Source organism: Apteryx rowi, unplaced genomic scaffold (genome assembly GCF_003343035.1).
Source record: "Apteryx rowi isolate R43461 unplaced genomic scaffold, aptRow1 scaffold_783, whole genome shotgun sequence".
Classification (NCBI taxonomy): Eukaryota; Metazoa; Chordata; class Aves; order Apterygiformes; family Apterygidae; genus Apteryx; species Apteryx rowi.
The window spans coordinates 202,817-228,477 of NW_020451075.1; the positions used below are offsets into that span (position 1 = coordinate 202,817).

General features: G+C 38.0%; 1 protein-coding gene across 3 annotated transcripts in view; it reads left to right on the forward strand.

The window, feature by feature from the left end:
• The window catches only part of CYFIP1 (cytoplasmic FMR1 interacting protein 1), an 88,566-nt gene that overhangs the window by 18,612 nt on the left and 44,293 nt on the right, over positions 1-25,661 (forward strand). For 2 of the 3 annotated variants that reach the window (XM_026088770.1, XM_026088771.1), the window contains 16 exons: positions 7,399-7,522; positions 7,685-7,774; positions 9,201-9,278; positions 10,376-10,477; positions 11,741-11,922; positions 13,289-13,385; positions 13,537-13,665; positions 14,996-15,100; positions 15,295-15,386; positions 16,592-16,709; positions 17,366-17,488; positions 19,929-20,054; positions 20,339-20,505; positions 21,941-22,088; positions 23,971-24,124; positions 25,344-25,500. In XM_026088770.1, coding sequence (XP_025944555.1) covers positions 7,406-7,522; positions 7,685-7,774; positions 9,201-9,278; positions 10,376-10,477; positions 11,741-11,922; positions 13,289-13,385; positions 13,537-13,665; positions 14,996-15,100; positions 15,295-15,386; positions 16,592-16,709; positions 17,366-17,488; positions 19,929-20,054; positions 20,339-20,505; positions 21,941-22,088; positions 23,971-24,124; positions 25,344-25,500 — 1,985 coding nt within the window. In that variant the 5' untranslated portion in view covers positions 7,399-7,405. Of the gene's footprint in view, positions 1-7,398; positions 7,523-7,684; positions 7,775-9,200; positions 9,279-10,375; positions 10,478-11,740; positions 11,923-13,288; positions 13,386-13,536; positions 13,666-14,995; positions 15,101-15,294; positions 15,387-16,591; positions 16,710-17,365; positions 17,489-19,928; positions 20,055-20,338; positions 20,506-21,940; positions 22,089-23,553; positions 23,669-23,970; positions 24,125-25,343; positions 25,501-25,661 lie in introns of those variants that run through there. The other variant, XM_026088773.1, reaches the window with a different exon arrangement.

Consider the following 25,661-nt stretch of genomic DNA (forward strand, 5'->3'; position numbering starts at 1 on the left):
ATTGTTGTTACTATGAAGAACTTGCTGTATTGGTCGTGTTAAGCCCAGAACCATCTGATATGCTGCAGATGTGTCTATAGATTTGGACAATTGCAATGAAACGGTGCTGTGTCAGAGTAGATAGACAAGCGTTCAAGGAAAACTATCATGTTGGCACACAGGCTGCTGGTAGACCTTTGTGTACGGAGGCTCTGATTCATATCTGTTTCTAAAAACAAAGCTTGTGTTATGGCAGCCATTGCAACACTGTACAGGCCCTTATTTACATTTAAAGTTGTAATAGTGTGAGTTTAGCCTTAAGTGTGACACTCATTTAGAAGTTTAGTTCTCCATTTTCTGGCCCTTCCTAAGATTTGCAAACTGTGGGAGAGGGAGTAAGAGTGCTTTTGCTTTCCAGGTCTTAGATTCAAGCTGAGTTTTACCTGCTGCAAATGTCAAAGTAGGACATGATTCACTGTAAATTGTGCTGTTGTTTGTACAGGCCAGGATGAAAAATTTTGGTGCTCTGGGAGCTGGGAATTTGTTCATGAGCAGGTTGGATGTGCTTAGTTTTTCCATGTCCACCAGAACGATGGGACAAATGAGTGGGGGCAAATGATTTCACCCATCCGGTTCTCATCTACCACTACTAGCCTGCTGGATGCCTTCACAGCAGGGAGGCTCATGGCCCAGCTGAACCTGGCCCAGCAAGGACACTTGTGCATCGCTGCGGCTCTGGGTGCAATGCCAGATTCAGACAGACCTTCCCGCTCCAAGTCACTGCCCGTTTACTCCTCAGACCTTTCCCTTGACACCCTCTCAGCTAAACCCTGCTTTTGTTTTTAATGGAAGTTTACCTTCTTGGGCACGAGGTGAGCATGTGGTAGTGGTAGACCCAGTTGTGTGCATCTCCCAGCTCCTTCCAGTATGCAGGTATGGCAAGAGATTTGCTGTAAGCAACCGACAGTAGAAACTACCTGGATATTGTCACTGTATCCAGATCACTATCTGCTGCAACTCTCCCTTTTTAAAGCAGGGAGACTACTGGCTTACCTCTCTGATAGTTTTGTGAGGATAAATCCTTAAAGATTTCAGGGTGTTTCTGGGAGCGTAGAACACCCTGAAATCTTCGAGTGATGCAAAAGAAAACAAGCCTGTAAACTGGGATTTATGGCTTAATTATTTTTATTTTATTTGAGGGAAGTTGGAAAAATCATTATTCCTTTTTCCAAAAGGGGACTACAGCTTGCCGTGAAGTCAATGCCTCTACTTGTTGTGTAATCTGAAGAAAGGTCGCTTTCACCCTATCTTGCTACTATATATTTTTTAACCCAAGGATTGAATTATACAATTTATCTGTTTTCTGTGGGAATTGCRGTTTGAAAATCCTAGTCCAGGGGACAATGCCAATTTGCATGGAATTTAAGTGGCATATGTACTTGTACCTCTCTAAGGAGTTACTTTTCATTCTTTCCCTGTATACCTAATATAATTTTTGATTTTTTTTAAATGTGTTATGATTACAAGGTATCATCTTCTTCATCTGCTCTGACCTTTGTAACACAGCCACAGAATTTCATCTGATAATTCTTGCAGTGGAGGGCTTTATTTTTCATCCGTAAGTAGATAGCCCAGCTATTTGAGTTTGAACTTTTCACATTAAGAATCAATGTCTTTTTAATGTCAGTTTAATAGATTCTTAAGGCTATCAGAGGCCATTTCTGAGGAAGTCTTGAGTAAATGATTTGTGCAGAGGCTAAAGAGGAACTGCTTGGGAATTTCTGCATTTTTAAAAAGGTCTGAGAAGCCTGCAGTTACCTAAGTTCGTTTGCTTTACCCGCTTAAGACTTGGTTACTAGCTACAATTTACATCTGTTGGATTTTGGGTGCCTTTGCTGAATACATTTACGCACTGTCTCCTGACATCTAGCATTTTCCTGTTTGAGGTATTTATAGACTATGCCTGAATTGTCTTTAGATCTTCTTTTTGATAAATATTTGACCTGCTTAAGTCTGTCACTGGAAAAAATCTTTAAAACTCAGAAGTTTCTTAATTCTCTAGAATTTGGGAGAATTATTTTTTTAAGCTTTGACCTTAAGAGCTGAAAAGTGTTATGGTAGTCCTCTCTTTCACAGTGATTCTGAAGTTAATGCTTTTTTCTCTGCTTTCTCAGGCCTTGCCTTGCATTTTTTATTGTTTACTTCTTGTCTCTCTTCTGATTTTTTTTTTTTTTTTTTTCATTTTTTTTTTTTTTAGATCTACACTCTTTCCCTACATGCTCCTCTTCCCTTTTTTTCAAATAGTCTGAAGCCTCAGTAGGCTTAAAAGAGCAAGGCTGTAGCATGCTGGGCATTTTCTGATACCCTTGAACTTAGGAGTACAGATCTTCTGCAGAGCATTCAAAATTATTCTGCAAGGATGGAGATGTGGAAACAGGGTGTCTACTCAGGATTAACAGTCGTCTCCTCTAAATACCGGAGCAATGTTGTGAGCAGGGCATTGTGTGCCACACAGATTCATGGCTGGAAACAAAGGCACCAAATCATCTAAAAAAAAAGTTGGCAGCTGTTTGTCTGAATTTGCAGAGCCTCAAGAAATAATTCTGAGAGGTCTCGATGTCTCTATTATGTTTCAATAGTAAGTCAGCTCTGAAGTTAGATGAAAATGTAAATAACACTAAAGGAGCTTCAAGGTCTGGTGCATTATTTTGATTTTTTTTTTTTCTTGTGGGCAAAATGTTATAGGTACAGCTCAGTAAGCTTCTCTGCAGCACAAGCTTTTGTGAGCAGATCAGACCTGTCCAGTGCTTGCCTCCTTTAGAACTGAGGAAAAAGATGAATATCCTAATTTAACTTGGTCTGTGGCCTCGCACTAACATAACATACCTGAAAGTTTGCCTAAAACTCTTGGATAAAAACTGTGATTGATAGATCTGATCCTTGAACACGATGCGACTTTGCACTGTAAGACTGAAGCTTGTCTGTGCAGGAGACAGGGATTTCTTGTGTGTTGGCTTTGAAATTCAGAAAAAGTCCTTATAGGAGCTGAAAATCAGCACACACACACTGCTGTCTTTTGCTTAGAAAGTTGGGTGCTCATTTCTGATTGCATCATGTGTAACATAAGTCCATTCTCTCTTTCATCCTGGAGAGGTTGTAAGGCAATGAATGGCTTTTAATTGTGTACATCCAGGAAAACCCGTTCTTGAAATGCATTTTGACTTTAGTATTGTAATGATGGGGTCAGGATACAAACATGACAAAAAGAAAAAAGGGATTATTTCAAAAATAATTCTTGCATGTCTTCTACATGAGAATATCTGTCCTGGGAGATCTCAAGTAGCTGCAAAGCTGAAAACATGACATCATAGGAATTTAGTAAGAAGGTAATTCTCACAGTTAGGGTATATTTACTAGCTTAACTATAATGGTGTAATTATCAGTGTAACTACAGCATTTTAATCTATTCCCGTTTAGGTAAACTGCTAATCAGGCAGTGGCTTCTGAATTTTTAAAGTAGGTCTTTGAAGTTTCTTGTGTTCTCTGTCAAAAGGGAGTCTGTTAAAATATCAGCACTTTTGCCCGGTAATTGCAGCTGTATGAACTCACTGAGTGAGCTCTAGGTGTCTTAAAGAGGCAAAACCATCCAACTTTGTATCTTGGGAATTTTAGCTTTCAGAAATTAATTTTTCTGAAACTTAGAAAAAAGGGGAAAAAATCCTATTTTTGCCAGCCCTTCATCTTTGTACATTAGAAATAGTCTGTGTCTTTTGGAGTTGGCTTTATTAACAACAACAAAAAAGAAAAAGAAGAATTCAAGAAAATCTTTTCTGTACTGGTCCCATGGCGTCTACATCAGGAGTCCCTGTGGCAAAGACCATGTGATGCTGTGGCATGACTGTGGGACTTTGTCTTCTGGCTGGCATGGCAGAGTTTCGTGGTGGAGCTCCACTTGTTGTCAAACCTCTGCTGCTCAGCTAGTGAGGAATAGAAAGGAAGTATGAATCATTCCCTCACAGAATTTGCAAGTGTACAAAAGCTAGGCAGGAAGGAGTCTTGTTCCTCTTTCACATCTTGCTTGATAATAAAATAAAAATCTGAAGAAAGGAGCCTTGAAATGGTAACTTGGCCAAAAAAACACCAAGCATTTGAATACCTTTGGCAAAATTATGAAGTGAAGCTGTCAGCAACCTTAAAACAATAAAGCCTTTTTAACAGTCTGAGCCCAATTGCTTGTGTTTTCCTGGTTCAAACATGTTGGTCTGTCTTTGTGAAATCATGCTGAGGGGCTTGGAAGATGTGCCTTCCCGCATTTCTTTCTGCAATCCAGAGGGCAGCAAGAAGCTTTTGTTTTTCTTCCTTCTGTGTCTATCCTGGTGATGGGAGTTTCTCAAAAGTGCACTGTTTTATAGATGGCAATGTAAGCAAGATGGGATTTTGTTTTTGCTTGTGTTTTGCTTTCTGTTTTTAAAGTATTTCTCCAATATCTCTTTCTAAAAACAACCAAAAAAATCCACAGGTAATCTAATGTCTGTTAGTTTGAGAATAGAAAACTGATGCTGGAGAATAACTGCAGAAAAAAAACACGAATGCCAAAAATGATGCACGTGTGCTTTCTGAAATAGCGCRTACAGGGATTATGGGCTTTACTTTCAGAATGTATATTTTTTCAGTGCTAAGGACACACAGGTCAGAAGCCTGACTTTTGTGGATGCAGAGAAATGCCTGGCTCTCCTCTGTACCAGGGTACTAAATCACTGATGTGCTGTTTTCTAGGAGAAGAAGGAAGATCTATGGATAAGGGAGAGGGTGTTGTTACTTTCTGCTGTTCAATGACAGCTTTCCTTTACATGGATGTGTGCAGTAAATTTTAGTGTAGAACAGGCAACCATTTTTCACTGTGTTTTTTGGAGCATGGGTGGAGTAGCTTTTTGTAGTGCGTCCCTGTTGTACTTGTTGGAGTTTTGTGGCTGTTCTCCCATCCTGTACCACAGTATGGGGGAGAGCTAATGAGCTGATCAGTCCCACCACAGGCAAGCCCAAATGGAGCTCCGCAAACAGATCCCTCCTTCTCTGGAGATAGTCAGAACCTGCCTGGATGCGATCCTGTGCAGCATGCTCTAGGTGACCCTGCTTGAGCAGGGGGGTTGGACTAGATGATCTCCAGAGGTCCCTTCCAACCTCGACCATTCTGTGATTCTGTGATTCTGTGATTTTTACAGTGAAACTAAGAGGAGAAAAAGTTTCAAGCTGGATGAACCTCTCAGTTAAACTAACCCAAATAAAGTGTTTCTTTAGTTAAAGCTGGATCTTTAGATACTTAGAACAAAAATTAAAATATTTCTTTGAAATAGTCTGACTTCTTAGGAACTCCCTTCCAGTTGCTTTAGGCTAAAACTGTTAGAGTTTGACCTACTCACAGGAATCTTGCCCAGACATTGAATTTTTTGGCACTTGTTTATTTATTGAAGGAAGATGCTTTGGTTTTTGTTTGTCTCTAATTTGGGCATAAATATGGTTCTCGTGAAAGAGCTTGAACTAGGTGTAGGCAGGTGTTAGGCAAGCTTCTCAGAACAGCTCTGCCAGTGAGCCCTCTTGTCAGTCCAGTTCATCATTTTTCAGCAGGGATTGCAAATAGTGCAGTAAGGGTGTTATCTATTTATGTCTTTGTTTTGATGAAACCTCATATGCTGGAACTGAAGCAAGCTTTGAGCTGGTGTCTCAAGGAGTAACAGGCCTGTGGATTTTTTTGGTGGTCGCTGTTTGAAATTGTTAGTAAACTCTTCATATGTGGTGTGTTAGTATTACCCTGCTGTCTCTTTATTCTTCGCCTTCCATCCTGCTGATGGGGGGAGAGACATTAGCCACCAGCCCATGGTCTTTTGACTTTCATCTTTTCTCTCTGATTGATGCCTTCCTTGTTTTCTTGTCATCTTCAACCTAAAATCTCTGTTCTGGCCCCACTGAAAAGTCTGCATCCGCAGATAAAGTCATCCAGAAAAGTAATCTGCCAGTGACTGGGGCAGGGTGGTGTAGGGCCTTGGCAGCTTTCGATCAAGGGGATGCTTATTTGTGCCACCTTTTCATGTCTCCTCTCAGGGCCTGGGGGAATAGTTGGGCACAGACCAGTGCTGGTGCAAACTCTTGGGGCCCACTGTCACGTACAGTATGTGTTCCCGGTTGTGTGTAAAGTAGGCAGAATGATACTGGATGGAAACCTTGGTTTTGCAATGTTTGCTTAGGACTCAAGGCTGGTCTCTGAAAGCAGATAGCTAATCGACTCTGAGAGTTTTCCTTCTGTTTGCTTTGGTTTTTCTTTGTCAGCTGAACTCTGTTTCTGTGTGCAACTCCCCCGGAAACCATGAGTAGGTAGGTGCAAGCGAGGAGGTGGTTGAGCCGGGCCACTGAAGAGCGGTGAGTCAGGGCATCCTGGGCCTGTTCCTGGCTCTTTGACTCACGTGGTGACCTTTTGGCAATTTATAAAGCCCTATAGAAAAAAAGAAAAATACTCAATAGATTAGAGGTGCTATGATAAGAATGAGGGATTTCTGACTATGCCTGCTAGGATGAGTAGAGCGTTATACAAAAGCGGCCAATCAAGTCATTGTTCTTTTCCCCAGGTTTTCTTCCTAAAATTTTTTATCATTGCTGTTCTTGGTTCTAGACTGCACGCAATGACAGCAGTTGGGGAATGTACCGAGCTCGCCRTGGCCTTGAGGCTTTTTGGGCCTCTATACCACTAACTATTCAAAGCAGGTCTGGATGACCTACTATATGAAACACTGGAAGCTTCTGGCACCTTGTTGACAACCAGATGGTAGTTGGGCTCCTATAGACGGGCTGATAATGGTATTTGCAAAGAAATTTTGGAGAAGGATTTGAAGACGTTGTTAGTACAAAACTCATATTTTACAGGGAAGTTTTATAACTGTGCTTGTTACAGGATTTTTCTCTCTTTATTGTAACAGAAGAAGACCACAGAATAACTTTCTTTTTAGTTTAACCAGAAAAGCTTCCATAGCAATCTTCCCCCTCTTCCCCCCCCCTTTTTTTTACTGTGCATCAGGTGTCATTAAGTTTCCTCTATTTTTGGTGTGCTTCAGCTACACAGCAGTGGGGGAAGAGAAACATTTCTCAAATCTTGAAAGTAAGCAGGAGGATGTTAGTCCTAAAAATCTTTATTAAAGCTTGAATACTAAAGCCAGCCAAGTTTCAGTTTGTTCCCCTTCCATCGTGGTCTCTAAGAAATGTCTTTGTTGAGGGGAATCTGCATTTCTCACAATGCAAATAGTTCCCTGCTCTTCATATTACATGTTTGTTTTGAGTGTGTGTGTGTGTGTATTTATATATATAAAACTAGATGTGTGTGTGCATATATGTATGTATATATACATACCTATATGTATTTTTTAACCACAGATGCAAAATGACTGCTCAAGTAACACTAGAGGATGCCTTGTCCAATGTGGATCTCTTGGAAGAATTACCACTGCCAGATCAGCAGCCATGTATTGAACCCCCACCATCATCTTTGCTTTACCAGGTATGTTGTCATTGTAGAAAAGAGTTTTTGCAGTTCCCATTGCTGTTAGGAAAAAGAGTATGTGCTCTTCAAAAAAACCCCCAAACCAGTGTTGGTGTTTACAGTATATATAGTTTCTTTTCCTTACAAAGGATTTAATTCTACATTTTGCTTTCTCTGCAGCCAAACTTCAACACTAACTTTGAAGACAGAAATGCATTTGTCACCGGCATTGCAAGATATATTGAGCAAGCTACAGTTCATTCTAGTATGGTAAGTAAATGTTCAGATTCTTACTTTTCTATTGACTGGCATAAAAGGAGAGGAATGTGTCTTTGTGCGCTTCATTATAAGAATCTTGGTGACAGAAAAAAAGAAACTATGTTGACCGCAACACTTTCAGGAGGCAATGAGATGAAAAAGTGTGTGGCTTTTTTTTTTCTCTTAACTGTATTTCTTGACAATTTTAGAATTATCTGACTTCCTGATCTTAATCAGCCAGTGTTGCTCAAGTTTCTTTCTTTCATTAAGTATTTTTCTAGTATTCCGAGATGAATTAGTTGGGTTGACAACTGTACTCACAGCTAGTTGCTGTAACTTGAAGGAGGAATTACTTTCTGTCCTCCCAAATTTCGACTGCTTCTCTGTCAGTTTTGTGGTGTTGAAGGGTTTCTCTTGGCTTTCTCACTGCTGACTGTGTGTTAGTGGGTTATTGGCACGCTTTTGTGTAAGGTCTTCTGTGTCTTTTAACAGTTCCACAATATGAGATAGAGACTTGATGCCATTAACACCATCTCTGCTGATACTATTGCAGTGTTGGAGTAGAGGAGAACTTGCAGATTGTAAATGCGCTGAGCTTTTGATTGTTTCATGGCATCTTGGAGGAGTAATAGATGTTGTAATTCTAGAAACCAGTACACAAACTGTAGAACAGATAGGTTAAATGCTTGATTAGATGCCACTCACAAATTGTGTGAATGTACACCAGTCTATTGTTAAAATTATCTGGTGGCTTGTAATCTGTTCTTTGGTGTTGGTATGTTGTTCGTCTTCTTCCTTGGCAAGTAAAAGACGATGTTGCAGTGTGTGTGCTGACTCTTCATTTCCTGAACAATCCACCTGTGTCCCCAGTTTTTTTTTTTAAAAAACAACCCCTCCAAACCATAGAGCATCTAATCTTTTTCCAGATGAGCAGTTTTATTTATAGATCCTGGTGTCTTATATTTGGAATGGAAAGAATGAAACAAAAGACGATTCACTCGAGGCAGATAGTGATTTTTGTCATTAGGTAGGTGTAATTGCTGGAGTTGTTGATTAGTGCTCTGGTAAGTGCTCATTGGATTAAGTGGCATGAAGATGGTGATATGAATTCTCTCAGAATTAGATTGGATGCTAGAACACATGACTGAGAATAGATGGATTTTTTAGCTGCTGGATTACAGTCAGTCTGTGTTTCAGTAATTGATCAGCTCAAATGTTATGTTTCTTTTAGAAGCACGGATATTTGATATAAATAATATGCTGAATGTGCCCGTGTACTATGGTAATATTATTTTACATACATGTAGTATGATACATCATTCAGTTCCACTAAGAGAAATAGAATTGTTTGGACAAGGATTTGGAATGATGGAAGGCAGCGGATTTAATCCTTCTTTTGTGTTACAATGCCTAGTTATGTTGAGTGTCTTTCTTACAGAATGAAATGTTAGAAGAGGGTCAGGAATATGCTGTCATGTTATACACATGGAGAAGCTGCTCAAGAGCCATTCCTCAGGTAAAGGAGCAAAATTAAACTGTTACGTAACATATGAACTTTTTTTTTTGTCTGGGATTGCATGAATACAGCTTTATTAATGAACCCTGAAATTTAGTCTKCTTTGACTCCTGAATTGGCAAGTTGGGCATGCCATGGAATAGTGTCTTTCAGCACTTGAGAGCTGAGTGTTTTTTTGTTTTTTTTGGCTTTTTTTGTTTTTGGTAAGGTAACTACAGAAATACTTCATGGGTTTTTCTGTTTTTCTAACTGATTGGTTCAAGAGGAAATATAGGGGCAATTTGCTCTGGAAGGAAGGTCTTTGATCGTAGTATATATTTGAGATCAAAATCCTTCATTTCATCAACAGAATGCAAAAAAGAAAAAATAATACAAACAAAAACTTAATACTTAAATTCAAAACAGGTTTAACAAGTGACATGATATATAATAATTAACCTTCAGGAAGAACTTCAGGTTTCTAGACATCATAGACTGGTGTTTTCTAAATGTCAGAGCTATCCAGTGTTTTCTTGATTTATATATGAAAATACATTCTTGCAAATAGGTGACAAGTCCATAGGCAGCCTCAGGTGACTGGGAATGATTATACAAGGGTGGTGGTGGGGAATGTTACGATGCATCAGGAAACTGAACAAAATTGTTACCATGAGTTGACATCTGCCTGCTTTTTAAGGAGTTTGTAGTGTAACTATTTTTGTACTGAAATAAAAGGAAGGCTTATCCTGTGATTTAAATATTTGGAGTGGAAATCAGGTAATCTGTTTTAATTTCTACCTCTGCCCCTATTTTAGTACATGACTTTGAGCAGGTTGCTTAATAATGTGGAAAGAATATTATTCTTACTGTAGAGAGGTCTTTGAAAACTGAATTATAGGTAATACAGAGAAAAATCTTAGAATTTTTTCTTTTCTTTTTTTTTTTAACACAGTTATTCTTGGAGAACTAGACTAAAGTTATTGAAAACAGCAATTTATGCCTTAGATTTTTATCTTTACCACTATAATACATTTTCTTAAGTTGTCATTTGGGATTTTAGTTTCTCAGGCTTTATCAGGGAGAGTTCTGAGTATAGTGATGTCTTTAATTGTCCTCAGGTCAAGTGTAATGAGCAGCCTAACAGAGTAGAAATTTATGAGAAAACTGTGGAAGTTCTGGAGCCGGAAGTCACCAAACTGATGAATTTTATGTATTTTCAGGTAAGAGGGGTGGAAACAAAACTTTGTCAGTAGGCATGTATATTTGTATTACTATTTTATATGCTTGGTATTGTGTGCTCAGTTACTGAACCTGGTTATTAAGCTTTGGAAAAAAAAAAAACCTGTCTCACAGAAGGGCGGAATTTCTAATGTGTACCTTAAAAACTTCAGGTTACATCCGTTAAGACTCCCAGCCTACAATGCAAGGTAGTTGCTTATGGTCCTCACATAGTGCACAGGGAGAGCTCTGGCACTTTAGGAAGAAAGGAAATAGAAACATAATACATTACACATGTATACCTAAGAACATCTCAGCACAGAAACCACTTGCTGGGGGATGGGGGAGCCACAAGTTTGGATATCCTATCACCAGATGTGACTTTGTTGCAGAAATTCATAACTGAGGCAAGCTAACCCAGTTACTCTGCCCTGCCAGGCACCCAAGCTAACTGGACACTGGAGAACAGCAGCCTGTGTTGCCTTCTCGTCCCGTGCTGGCAGCTTGCCATCTTATTTAATAGAGTAAGGATGCTTCCAGGCATTATTCGGAGGCAGCCACGGCTGCTAAATGCACAAGCCCCCAGAGTCCATAGGAAGGGGAGACTGAAGGAAGTGTAGCATTTCCTGTCATCTTCCAAAACTGGTGGATCTTACTGACTGCAAACAGTCTCCTTTCATTGAAGGAGATTAAAATGTTGTAAAAACCTCAGAAGAAATTCCCATTTATATTAGAAATTTCTGCTCTTCATACGCACGTGAACATGTGCCAAGATCTTTGTGCAAGTTAGCATGTACTGCTGCTAATCAGTGTTCTGGGTTTTGTTTTGTTTTTTAAGAGAATGTGCCAATGATTTGCCTTTTAATGCATATGTTTTTCCTCACTAAAGAATATGAAATCATTTGTTTCAGAGGGATTTTCAATTTTCATGACTTCAGTTTGCAAAGAAGTATCTTGCCCATCGTTCCAGGCAAGTTCTGTGGTAGAGATCAGGGCTGTCACTTGAAGCACACCATGAGTGCGCAGGAGTGGAGCTGGAAAGCCTGGACTGATGCCTCATTAGCCTTGCATGTTCAAAAGCTTAAAAAACTTTTCTGGTGGTGCTTTTCATTGGACCACATAGTTGCCGCTGGAAAGATCTGTTGTAAAGTGAAAGAGCCTGCCTAGAGGGGAGAACACATAGGTGTCAAAGTCTAAATTGTATGATGAAATTTTTACATGGAAACACGGCTTTTACGCCCCATTTCTTCTATTTTTTCTATTAGAGAAATGCAATTGAACGATTTTGTGGTGAGGTAAGACGCTTGTGCCATGCGGAGAGGAGAAAGGACTTTGTATCAGAGGCTTATCTGATCACACTGGGCAAATTCATCAACATGTTTGCAGTATTGGATGAGCTGAAGAATATGAAGTGCAGTGTGAAGAATGACCATTCTGCCTACAAGCGGTAAGCTGTAATGAAAAACTGAATTACATTTACTGCTGCTGGAGTACAAGTCTCCCGCAAGATGGCAGCGGTTGCTCTTTTTATGGCAGCTCTTTCTTCAAAAGAAGTCTCTTTAAGTGTCGAGCAGATAATCTTGAATCTATAGATGCACCGACTGCAGTTAACTGATTGAGTAAATCTGTTTTCTTTATGCTGTTCTTCCAACAACAAAAGGTTCTTAGGTCTTTTAATGCAAAACTATCAAATTCCTCTATGTTGGTGTGCACTAAACATAATGAATATACATTGCTCAATAAGGCTTTTCTTTTTAACTTTGAAAGAAAACTGCTCACTTGTGCTGCTGCTATTTTGAGCATTCAGATTTGGTATGTGCAGCTGAGACTTGTTACAGTTCTTAAGGTATTTCAGCATTGCTGTTAAAGGTCGTTGGGACTGCAGGTGTAGCAAGGAGGGACGAAGGGAGGAATGTCAATGGCTGGGCTTCGTGCCAGCACTACCAGATGGTGTCAGCGGTCGGTGCAGAAGGGGAAGAGCATCTTTATGCCAGCTCTAGCATCTGTGGTCTTTCAGAGAAGTGTGTGCCAGGTCATTCATAAAGATAATCATTCAGGCAATGACTAGCCAATTTTATCTATGCTGCTTCCATGACGTAAGATTTTATTTTTACCTCTGCAGATTATTGCCTTCTGTAGTTGTTGTGCCTGAAAACCACTTAAACTTGCTTGGTTTGCCTGTTTGTTTGTTTTTTCCCCCTTTGGAGGTGTAATTTGAGGGGACAAACTGTTTTCTRGAAGGCTGACTTTTCTTGAGTTGTTAGATGGCTTGGGTCTACAGAGCCATTGTCACCTGCCTCAGTTGAGAAATCTACCTGAGGGGAATTTTGTTTGGATTGGATTGTGTATTTTCAACTAGAGTACAATGGGGGATTTGGGATTAAAAGTCAATTCAGGGATAATTTAAGTTCATAGCTTTCTTATTAGTGAATTTACCTTTCTTTTCAGGCATGGTGGCCAAAATTCTTCTAAAGCTTTCCCTTGATGTTTTACCAAATCAGCTCTTGACACAGTTTTGTAGAATTCATAGCCTGTGTTTGGATAACCCATTTTTGTAAAGCTGTGTCAAAAAATATTGTCCATGTCTGTTAAGTTCTCCTTCTGCTTGATCCAGAAGTTTGGAGATGGTAGATGACCTGTTGACTATCTGGTATAAGCAATGAATGATACACCAGTGTATTGACTGTTAAAGACCTGCTGACAATTCATACCCTGACTGGAACTATACCAGAACTGGAATCTAGTAGCAGGTGTGTTTCTGTTGAGCAGCAGTCCTGCTGAAAGGGAATACTCTTTCTCTTCTGTTTTCAAAGAGCTGCTCAGTTCCTACGTAAAATGGCTGATCCTCAATCCATTCAAGAATCCCAGAATCTTTCCATGTTCCTTGCTAACCACAACAAGATAACTCAGGTAAGCTTAGTTATCTTTTTGCAAAATACCTAATACTTTGGAAAAAGTATTAAAAGAAAACCCCTTAAGTTCCCTAGTAAATGTTGACACCCCCCCTTGGGGTGTAATGAATTGACTAATGTCTTTTTTTTTTTTTTTTTTTTTCCTTCAGTCTCTACAGCAGCAGTTGGAAGTGATTGTTGGCTATGAGGAGCTGCTTGCAGACATTGTGAATTTGTGTGTGGACTACTATGAAAACAAAATGTATCTCACACCCAGTGAGAAACACATGCTTCTAAAAGTATGTTTCTTTTTACTACAAAATTAAAGGAATGGTTGAGGCAGGACACAGATGTTTGAATTCCTGTTGTGTTTGTTTTTTTTCCCAGAACCAGATTACCAAATAGCTCAAATGATCACTATTCTTGTACTGGATTTTGTGATTTTTTTTTTCTCTCAGTTGTCATTTTTTCTTTCATTATATTACATGCTAAATCTTTTCAGAAAGTTTCTAATCTGTTTTTATTTTTCATAAACTGAAGCTGACCCAATTGAACTGCAGCCTTGTTAGGAAACTACTTCTACGGAATCATGTTTCTATGAAATAGCAACAAAAAGGAACTGCTGCATTTTATTTTAGATATGTGGCAAGTTTGTATAAAGGCTTTTGGAGGTAGGGATGTGTGTCAAAGTTTTCAGGGACCAAATAGTTTATGATGATGGTTAATAAGTGGATAAATTTAGCTGGAATGAATGTAGTAAGAGGGTACTGGGGAATATGAAGTGCAGTTGATGTTATCAACTGTATTCTTTTGTAATGGAAGAAAATGCATAGATTAAAAATTGAAAATTTGTTTTATGACAAATATTTTGAAGCACTTTAGTATTTAACTTCTAAAGAACTATGTTTATGATGATCAAACTGAAGTATATGGAAACAATACATGAACTCTAGAACATTAGCAGCCTGCCTGTAGGAGTGTCCAGCGTCTTTCATATTTAGACCTTTTGTTCAGGAAATGTGTGCTTAGAACAGATTAAGTTGCCAGTGCTCAGCTCTTGCTATTGTAAATACTGAATTATAGCTTTATGTTAATGAATAACTTGAAAAAAATGTAATGAGATTTTTTTTGAATGCTTCTGAGTTTTTGTGTGTATAATTCAGAGGTACTCTGAGAGCCAGAAAAAATAACAGTTCAGAGATGTTAGACCTAAACTGCTACTACAGATCAGTTTGTACATACAGTATTTTATTAAAATGGAGGTGTAAAGAACCGTCTAAAAATAGCTAGATCCTAGTTTCAGTGGGATTTATTTTTTGTAAACTAGACCTTTATACAAATAAGTAGCGTTCTTTTAAGGGTAACTTAGGCTAATGTTACTTATTAACATACTTATACTAGTAATGTACTTACAATGAGCAGCACTACAAAAATGTATATATTTGAAAGAAGTTATGTTTTTTCTGAGTAGGAAGTTTGAAATTACCTTCTGTTTGAAGGGGAGTAGGCGTTTCAGTATTGTTTTTAAACTGTTACTTTTTTTTTAATGACATAAAGAACAGTCTCATTGAAGCAGTTTTTTTAACCTCTGAGTTTGTTTCACAGAGGTTTGTTTTCCTTCTTTTCTAGGTTATGGGCTTCGGATTGTACCTGATGGATGGAAGTGTCAGTAACATCTATAAGCTGGATGCAAAAAAGAGGATAAATTTAGCCAAGATAGACAAGTTCTTTAAGGTTGGTTAAGAGAGGCATGTTTTAATATGTAATTTTAAAGGTAATTCCCCTTGCATTTTAAATATACAAACAGTTTTATATTACTAAATAAAATGCAAATCATTGCGAACTTTCATATGAGTAAATTAAGGGTTTACTTTCGCAAAGATTTGTACCTAATAACATATCTAACCTGCTTTATTCCCTGTGTACAGCAGCTGCAGGTCGTCCCACTGTTTGGTGACATGCAGATTGAGCTTGCGAGATACATTAAGACCAGTGCCCACTATGAGGAAAATAAATCCAGGTAAGGGGGGGGAAGGAATCAAAGAGATACTGTCAGGATCTGGGAAGGGGAAAGTCAGACCTTTGGGATATATTTTCATAAACCACCTATAGTGTGTGGACCTGCTTCTAACAGGATTATCACATTGGTCTACTTACTGGTGCAGGTATTTAAGTACATTTCACTGTTAATGTACTTCACATAATAGATACAACTAAAGGGACAACTTATTAAAAGACCTTTCTATGCTACTGAGCTTATTCTTGTGTCTGTGGCATTTCTTATCACCTGTGTTGGAGGAAATGAATTTTATCTTACRCTAATTTTAATTTTTATTTTTTCCTTTAAATATGAAACTTTCTTTAAAAGAAATGAAGGATTATACTAAGCAAGGTGAGCACTAGTGCATGGGAAAATAGGCATGTATATATTGTATTATGGAGCAGCAACTTAGCTTGTCTCCCTCTTTTTTTTTTTTTTTTCTGGTAGGTGTGCAACACAACAAAATGGCTGGAAAATGCAGTCAGTCTTTACATAAATAGTTCCATGGTTTATGGTTATTGCTTTGTTTTAGTGAATGTTTCTGTGCTCCTTTGAGACCTTCCATCCATGCAGTTACATAAATTTAGAATATAGTGCTTTGCATTTTAATTCCTGCAAAAAAAAAAATATATAACCTGCATGTAATTGCTAAGAGAAAAACAGCAGCAGTGGGCCTACTGAGCTACTAAAAGCATAAGGCTGTTTAACATGATACTCTTAGTAGCATGTCTTTTGTGTTCCTCCTGATAACATGTAAATAGTATTTAATAATACCATTTTATACTTGGGAGCATACTATAGGTTATTTATAGTTAAACATGAGTAAAGAAGAATCTGAAGGTAAATGTGTCTTATGGCCTATACATATCCTGCTACCCTGCCTTTCACTACTTCTGTGTTCTGTCCTTACATGTATGCTCCTGAAGGGAGATGGTGGTTTATATTGAATAGCAGCAGTCTAAAAAAAAAATAAAAAGGCTTTGCAGAAAGGCAATGCATCATTAATTTTCCTTGTGCAGGTACAGAGGTAGAGGTTTGGGGAGAGGAAAGGCCTCAAATGGAGGAGAAGGAGGATTTAAAAAAAAAATTAAACATTGTGGTTCTTGTTTTGCAGTATCAGTTGTGCTGTTTATTGCCTAAACTCACTTAGGTGTGGGGGTTTTTTTTTCCATCTTCTGAAACAGATGGACATGCACGTCTTCCAGCAGCAGTCCCCAATATAATATATGTGAGCAGATGATCCAAATCAGAGAGGACCATATGCGTTTCATTTCAGAACTGGCTCGTTACAGCAACAGTGAGGTGCGTGGGATTAGAGCTATTTCTGCATATTGTGCTTGACTGATAAGCAGCTGTTGTTGTTAAATATCTGAAGAGCAGGTAAACAGCAAAGCTTGATCACCTGAATCAAGAAAAGCTGACTGCAAAGTTGGGACCCAGTCTCTGCATGATTTTCGCACTATTTCAATTTAAAATATTAATCTTTAGTACATCATACAAATTGCAATATTCCTCTACTTATATATCCCAGAGCTTCTGGCATGACCCTTTTGTAATAGGTTGTCCAAATGTGTGCTCGTAACACTTTAAATGAAACTTAAGTGTTAAGAGATCAGTTAAGAAAATTAAAATGTGTGTGTATATGCATGTGCACACACACACACACACACACACACGCATATATAAGTAATACATATAGTATATAAATGGTGTCTTGATTTAGACTGCAATAATATTTTGTCAATCAGGGATACTGGTGGTTTTGATCTCTTGACCAAAATCTGTGAAATTTTAACTATATAAATTTCTAGAAGAAAAAGTTGATACTAATGTATTGTAGGTGAGTATTGATATATGATGCTGTTTCAATACTTGAAAGAAATCTATGTAGAAGTTTGGCTATAGATGCAGGACACACAGCGTGTTCTGATGTTTTTGTTTGTTTAATAACATCCTAGGTGGTGACTGGGTCTGGTCGTCAGGAAGCTCAAAAAACAGATGCAGAGTATCGGAAGCTCTTTGATCTCTCCCTTCAAGGCCTGCAGCTTCTGTCTCAGTGGAGTGCGCATGTCATGGAAGTGGTATGTTTTCTGGGGAATAAAACCAGATGAAAAAGAAACTGACTGGTGAGCTTGGGCAGGCTTTGCTTTAAAGGAGAGAGGGAAAAAAAAAGTGTTGTGTTTTGTTCGCTTAATTTCCCTYTTCCTTCACTTCTCTCACTGCTCCAACCCATATTCTCAGAGGAACTGACTGAGTGAATTCTGAAGTGCTAGGAATAGTATCGCGATTTTGAAGACACAATAAAATGCATGACCTCATGCTGTATATTCAACCTGTTATATTTAATGGATAGGTGATCTTCTGTGAACCTTGACCAGATATTTTTATTCTGCTCTTGAGCTCTTGAACCATTCATTTTGTAGATATAGGACTTAATTTATTTTCCCCTAAAAGGTTGTTTTAAATTATGTTCTGTTAGAAACACACATATGAACACACAGTCAGACAGGAGATGATAACATAGCCATTTGCCTGTTATTATTAGACATCTTTGCTTAGTAAGTTGAAGCACATAAGATCTTAACCAAAGCCCACAAAAATGGATGGAAAGTCTCTCATCGGCTTGAGATTAGACTAGTCATAAGGAAATTAAATATGGCAAAACAAAAACAGAGCAGGGATGAGGGAGAGGAAATAAAGAATCTTTCTGAGTCGTTTCTGTTTATTTTAATTTTAGTAGTCTCTTTTAAAAACAGGAGACAGTTAGAAAAGTGCCTAACTTTTTTTTTCAATATGAAACTGCTTAAGACTTAAACTGAAAAAGATGATGCAGGAGTTCTTTTTATGTTGCAGACACTTAGATAAGTGCAGCATTTCATACCTGCACCAAAACATGATCTAGAAGAGGTCAAGACAGATCACATGTTGTATGAGTGAAGAAGCCAGATTTGCCCCTCCTTTGCCTCTGGCATCTGAGGGAGCCCCAAGCCATTTGCAGTGCATGAATCCCTGTGGTCACAGAGGGCATGGTTAGGTAGAGACCTAGTTTTCTTTCTGTTCTGTGTTTTTAGCTGCCTCTTTTAAAAGCTAGTAGATGAGTCACAGTTTTTCCTGTTTCGATCAACAGTGTATTTTATGGTGAAAATCCTGTTCTCCTTTTCTGCTTCTTAAGAGAGGTTGCTGCCGTCTATTTCTGGCCTCTGCAATCCCCAGTCTCGCTCCTCTTATTTCTCCCTTTACAAATTACTGTATTCAGACTCTCTTCAGTGACAATGTTCTAGTTTAGTGCATCTCTATAGCAAGATACAGTTCCTCTCAGTTCCAAAACAGACTTTCTTTGAGGACACCTGCCTTTTTTTTTTTTTTTTTTTTTTTTGCTAGAACCTATTATTGATACTCATTTTATATCTCTGCTCTTCTTTGTCTCTGATTTGTTTAAATGTGTTAAGTACTTTTCAAGTACTTTTCCCTGCCCTCCCACTGAGAATTTATTCTGACCTGGACTATCCCACTTCTTTACTGTTCTTCCCTATTCACTCAGTATCCATGAGCCTTATTACATGAGCATGATGTTCAGACAAAAGGTTTTGTTGAACATTTTGTGTCTAACTTAACCCTGTGAACTTAATCTCCCCCCAAAACTGCATCTTTGTTTAATAATTTCCCCAGTATCCTCTTTGTCCACTTAGATTGCAAGGTGTAATGTTCATTGCCATGCAGAGTCTTAGGTAAATTTGTACCATATTAATCCATTATAATAGGCAAATTTATATTGCTGTGTAATCTAGCACGTACACAAGGATATCAACCAGTGTCTAATATTTGTTGAACTAAAATTTTGAGAAAATTGTTTTTGAATGTGACTAGAATTTTTCACCAGATATACTTCAGTGGATATTAGATTGATCTAACACTACTTAGGAACATCTTGAGCTGTTTTTGCAGTAACTGAAAATGCACTGTTTAAAAGAGAAACATATACTGTGCAGCTACTATTGTCACAGATAACACAGGCATTTCCACTTCTTTTAAGCCTAGTAAACATTAAAAAACCTATGTAGTTTTCCAATTGTCATTTGAATTCTAAATGTGAATAGAACACGTTCGGACAACAGGGAAGCTCCTCTTTTTCTACGAAGGTGTGATGGATTGTTTTTGTTGTGCTCTGAGGTTTCTCTGTTTCCCATGGCTGAAGTGGAGAAGAGACTTTTGCCCACACCAGCATTAGCTCAATAAAAGATATCCTGAAGTGCATTACTTAGTGTGAATTACAGTTTTTGAGCTAATACAGGGTATCTATCTTTCAAGAAGATTTGTTAGGCAAATTATTGAGCCTGGCGTTTATATTAGACAGTAATTTCATAACTTTTTGAGAATACTCTTGGATCTTATTTTTCAGATATTCTTGACAATGTTGGAATTTTTTATAAGAATGTTACTTGTGTTCAAAAGGTATACTATGTGAGTGTTTTTGTGTTTCTCATTCTTTTTTTTTCCCCCGTTTTGCTGTATGAACTGCAGTATTCGTGGAAGCTGGTACACCCAACTGACAAATATTCTAATAAAGATTGTCCTGACAATGCAGAAGAGTATGAAAGAGCAACAAGATACAATTATACTAGTGAGGAGAAATTTGCTTTGGTTGAGGTAGGATAAATCTTTTCTTACAGGGATTTTCTAAATGCTAATTCTATATAATAGAGAATATTCTCTGTAATCGTTTTCTGTACTCAGTGGAAAAAGGTAGCAAGTGCTGTATTGACTTAGAGCATGTTTTCCTCTATTCAATATAGAAGGGGCACAAGAAAACTAGCCTCATTAGACTGACTTTATCCTTTATCTTTTTGAACTTGTTAAAGTCCCTTTTTCTCATTTTCTGTATTTAGGTAGAGGCTTTTGAACAACTATACAAACACATGCTTTTTTTCCAGGTGATTGCCATGATCAAAGGTCTTCAGGTGCTGATGGGAAGGATGGAAAGTGTCTTCAATCATGCCATTCGCCATACCATTTATGCAGCTCTTCAGGACTTTGCCCAAGTCACACTTAGAGAGCCGTTAAGACAAGCCATTAAAAAGAAGAAAAATGTCATTCAGAGGTAATGTTCTTGTTTTCATCTTCTCCTATATTCTGTGCCCCAAATCTTACTAAGCTTGGTGCAGTATTGTAAATTTATTAAATTTTGCCTCTTCAGTCCATCCTCCATCACTAGTCTGTCTGGTACTTGGAGTCTTTCTTGAATATGTGTTGGAAATCTAAAAAGTCTAAAGCCYGGAGTCAAAAATGAATGACTGCCAGGATGGTTGCTGTAAGAGAATGCRGGTAGTCCTGAGCCTCATAGCATATTCCCCAGGAACTTTTGTGTTGCCCGTTATTTATTTTTATTTTAAGAAAAGATAAGTACTGTAATATATAAAGGAAGAGTAGTATTTTTATTTTAAAGAAAGGTGGTATCGTCCACCTCTTATGATTCCAGTGTTTCCTCTCCTTGCGTTTCCCATGTTTGCATTCCATCCCATAATCTTATCTCTGTCCTCTGGGCATCCTGCCTTGTTTCTCAGCTTCTGCTGCTTTTGGCTCATCGGCCTTCTACTTTTCTTCCAAGTGCTTGGCCTACCCACCCTGGCTGGTGTCATTCTTGGCCTTATTTTTGTGTTCCCAACTGTTTGCTTTTAATTTTGACATGCTTAGCATTAGTTTAATCCCATGTTTCACAGCAAGGCTCTTAGAGTTAAAGGTCCTTGACTGTTAGGCTATTGCTAAATTCTTTGTTGCAAAAAAGCCATCATAAACTAAAGATAAACAAATTGTTCCAAACTATTAAGTTTGCAAGGAGAGTCTTTTTACTGTTGTCCCAGTTAGTTTTTTATGCAGATTGATTGCAGTCTGGAGTCTTGTGGGTATGGAAGAGGTAGTTTCATGAAATAGGGAAAAACTGCTTTCATATCTGTTTGGATTTGGTACAAGACATTGCTTGATCATTCAGCACACCATAGGAATCATTCAGCACACCACAGGATGTGATTGGCTGTGGTTTTGACGAGTATCTGAAGTTCAGTTCAGTACTTGGAGTTAGAAGTATGATGTTGTTATAAATTCCAGCTGTTAAGAAATTCTGCTGTTATTTTTCATTTCAATCTCAAATCATCTCTTCCTAGTTTGATTAAATAATCTGCTTTTTGAGGTTTAGGAGTAAAAAACAACCTGATGCACTTGCTAAGGATCCCAGAGGGTGAATTCTTGACAAGTAAATTTTGCCTTTGATGAACCAGTCCCAGAGATCAGCTTCTTGCTGATGAAGGAGAAGGACTCCGGACTGTCCTTTAGCTGAAATAGTGTAGAGTGATCATTATTGTTATATGGATGTAGCATTTTAGAAGCTGCTGGTGAAATAGTTTGTGGTTTCTCTGAGTTACCCTGAGCTCAGCATGCTGATGCGAAGTTTCTGCTCTTGTGGAAGAATGCTTAAAAAAAATACTCTTATCAATACGCTTGGATGAGGATGAGCACTAAGTAGTGTGGATTGTGTTCAGTGTTTTGCAGGCCATCAGAAAGACAGTCTGTGACTGGGAAGCGGGTCATGAACCATTCAATGACCCAGCTTTAAGGGGAGAAAAAGACCCCAAAAGTGGTTTTGACATCAAAGTTCCAAGACGTGCAGTGGGACCCTCCAGTACTCAGGTATTTTCCTGTCTGATGGTTGTGATACCTGTCAATGATTATTGCATTTTTTTGTGACTTGAACTATTTTAAAACTGCAGGTTTTTGGAGAAATGTTCAAAATCCACTTTGATTAGATTTACATTTACAAGATTATATATACTTAACCAAAATCCTCTGTCTGGGTTGCTGTCACTTTCTACTCCAATGCATAATTTTTCCAGGTATTCCATCTCTTTAATTTGATTCACTCAGAAGAAATATATTGAGCTACTAATGTTTTTTAAAATAAGTTTTCGAACTATTTGAATTATTTCTAGGCTGATTTCCTTCTAGACTCTCTCTGGTGTGTCTGGTGAATTGGTTTTGGTTAAATCCCATAAATCAATAGATGTCTACTTAATTTTAAGTTAGATTTAAAATTTAAATTCTTGCCTATAAAATATGGGAGCATATTTGAATTCTGACACAATCTCTCTTATTGTTCAGTATTGAATGATGAAACTACTCCTTAAAATCTGTCTAATTTTATTCTGCTGAAACAACAGGTATTTCAAGTACGTTTTCTGAAATAGTCATTGAAATCCTGTACCTAGATGTTCATTCTTATTTCCTCTATATAATTCCCTTTTTTATTTTCTTTGTAAATTTGTTTGGTGAGTGTATGGTCCTGTATTTGTAGTTTAACTGAGAAAATAAGGTACTGAACATTTTGGGTGAAAAATCAAAGGCAACTGTCATTTGTAATAAAATATTGTAATACTAAAAATATGTGGAGGAGAGGACATATTGGATAATAATCTCAAGTAATAATATTGCTTGAATTGTGCTAAGATGTGTTTAATGAAGATATTGTTTTGGGAATTGGAAAAAATACTTTGATTCTAATTTTGTGCAAAAAGCCTCTTTTTTTTTTTTTTTTAATATCATCACCACCAATGTGTTTCTCCTATCCTTGGTGTGTTTAAGGGCTTTGTTTCACTGGCTGCAACAAGCTGTCTGGAATGCACAGTTCTGTCTTCTTTTTCTGCTCTTGGGCTGGCACACTTGTCTGTCTTGGCTGAGAGGAGGAAGGGAGGTCAAATATATCAATGTTAGATACATTTTTCTCAGTTTCATGCAGTTCTAAAATGGCTATTTATGAATTGGTCATACTTGGAAATCTTCTTGAAATAGTTTGAGAAGCTAATGGCTGAGAGCCTGATTCGTCTTCTGAAGTCAATGGGAACTTTTCTATTCACTTGAAAGAGCACTGGATTGGAATGATTATTCTGAGTGAAGAAACCTTTCTATTTTAGAAGTGTATATCTTCCTCTGCACGCTTACTATACTACTTTTTGTTTTTAACAAACTAACACGTTTTCTCTGCTTCTGTTTCCCGTTCCTTATTTACCCATGTGTTATTATTAACGGATTCTCTCTCCCCTGCCTGCCCCTGTCTGTTGGTTTTTAGCTCTACATGGTTCGCACTATGACAGAGTCCTTAAACTCTGCCGAGCTGTTGAAGCAGCTCAAGTCTCTGGGAATGGAAAAGCTATTGCATGTGACACACAAGTTTCTGAGGCAGTCCTACATCTATCCACCTCTTTTAAACTTTGGTGGTAAGACATTACTTATTACTTTTACTTTTGTGGTGATATGCACTGTTCCACTGCAAATGGTTTGCTTCTAAATATCGGTGGAGATCCCCTTGGCATGGGTAGGTATTTGTGCTGGTGCATAGGCTAGCGTTGCATCTGTTTCTTTCGCCTCAAAGGCTCTTACCCACACGGTGCCAGTTTTCAATTTGAAGTGGAGCAGTCGCTTACTGATAGTAATTCTCGGTGTCGCTCAACTAATGTACCATGTGTATTTTCCTTTTTCCCCCCCCTTTCCACCACAATTGTTTCCTTTAATGATACAGCTTTACATGGTGAGAACTATGTTAGAGTCCCTCATTGCTGACAAAAGTGGTTCCAAGAAAACCTTGAGAAGTAGCCTTGAGGGGCCCACCATATTGGACATAGAAAAATTCCATCGCGAGTCTTTCTTCTACACTCATTTGATAAATTTCAGTGGTAAGATATGTAGATGATCAGTGTCCAGCTTAGCATGTCCTAACACCTCTAACACGACCTGGAAAATGTTTCCGATTGCCTAAGTCAACTTACCTTTGGTTTACTTATCAAAAATCTTGGTCTGTCCAAACTTTTTCTGAGATATGATATTCAATATTGTGATGGGAATTTTATTTTGACTTTATATGTTTGTTTGTAGTGGGTTGAATTTCATATTGTTACCTCCTTTTTTATATATTTTTATGTATTTATATAAACAAGGGACAGATAAGCTCATACACATTGAAATTTTAAAAAGGAAATAGATTGTGTTTTGTTTTTTTGGGGGGGGAGGTGTTTTTGTTTTAAGTACAGAGGAAACAAATTCTCTGTTGTGATAAATTTGATGTCATTTCACCACTCTTACTATTCAGTTAATTGTAATCGGAAACATGCTGTCCTAAAGAATTCACCTACTGACATTGAATGTATATAGTCTTTGTCATCACCATGCTGTGTTGTCTTTCATTTTTGTTTTGTTACTGGACTCCTTTAYCCTCAAAGAAGGGGGAGCCTTTTACTTTCAGTTATAATGCTATTTGTGAACAGCACTTTGGTCTTCAGAAGATCTTAATGCAAAAAGTTCATTCCTGTTTTGATTCTCAAGCATTCTGCAAAAGAAGGCTTGTGTTGAATGTTTTCTAGAGAGATGGGAAGAACATTTCTGCATCCTTGACAGTGCCCTTAGAAACGTCTTGTTCTAATCCATTCTTCATGCATCTGTATCTCATTTCCTGCCCATCTAATCAACAGGAGTATATGGAGTGATTCAGTCCTCCTGAAGGATAGGTAGTACTGATGGTTCCAGTAAATTTTGTCTCCTTGACTTGCTACCTCACAAGCTCAGTGTACAGCTTTCACAGCCCAAAACTGAGAAATTAAGCTAGAAATCCCCCCTGTGATGGTGTATGCAGTTTTTTTACATATAACTGGTGGTCTCATCCACTTACACAATATTTTCTGTAATAAGGCACCACTTTGGGGGCCAACATGGAGTTCAGGATTAGTTGAAAATCTCATGGGCTTTACATTTTGAATTTGGCTTACGCATTTGGCCTATGTATAGCTCTAGTGATTCACGTCTGCTTTTTTGTTTCACATTGCATCGTCAAAATCACAATTGTACTGTTCTTAATGTACTTCTACAAGAAGTGTAATTCTGCCTTATTTTTTCTGAAAGAAACCTTGCAGCAATGCTGTGATCTGTCCCAGTTGTGGTTCAGAGAGTTCTTCTTAGAACTGACCATGGGTAGAAGAATCCAATTTCCCATTGAGATGTCCATGCCTTGGATTCTGACGGACCATATTTTGGAGACCAAAGAGGCGTCAATGATGGAGTAAGACCTACTTGTGCTCTTCCACTGAGCAATTATTCTGAATGATGGCCACTCCATATTACAATGTTACTACTTTAGTTGGTTTCAAAAAGCAGTCACTCAAAGTATTCTAAACTTATGTTTGCTGATTTCCAGAATTCTCAACCTTTTCTTTTTTAAGT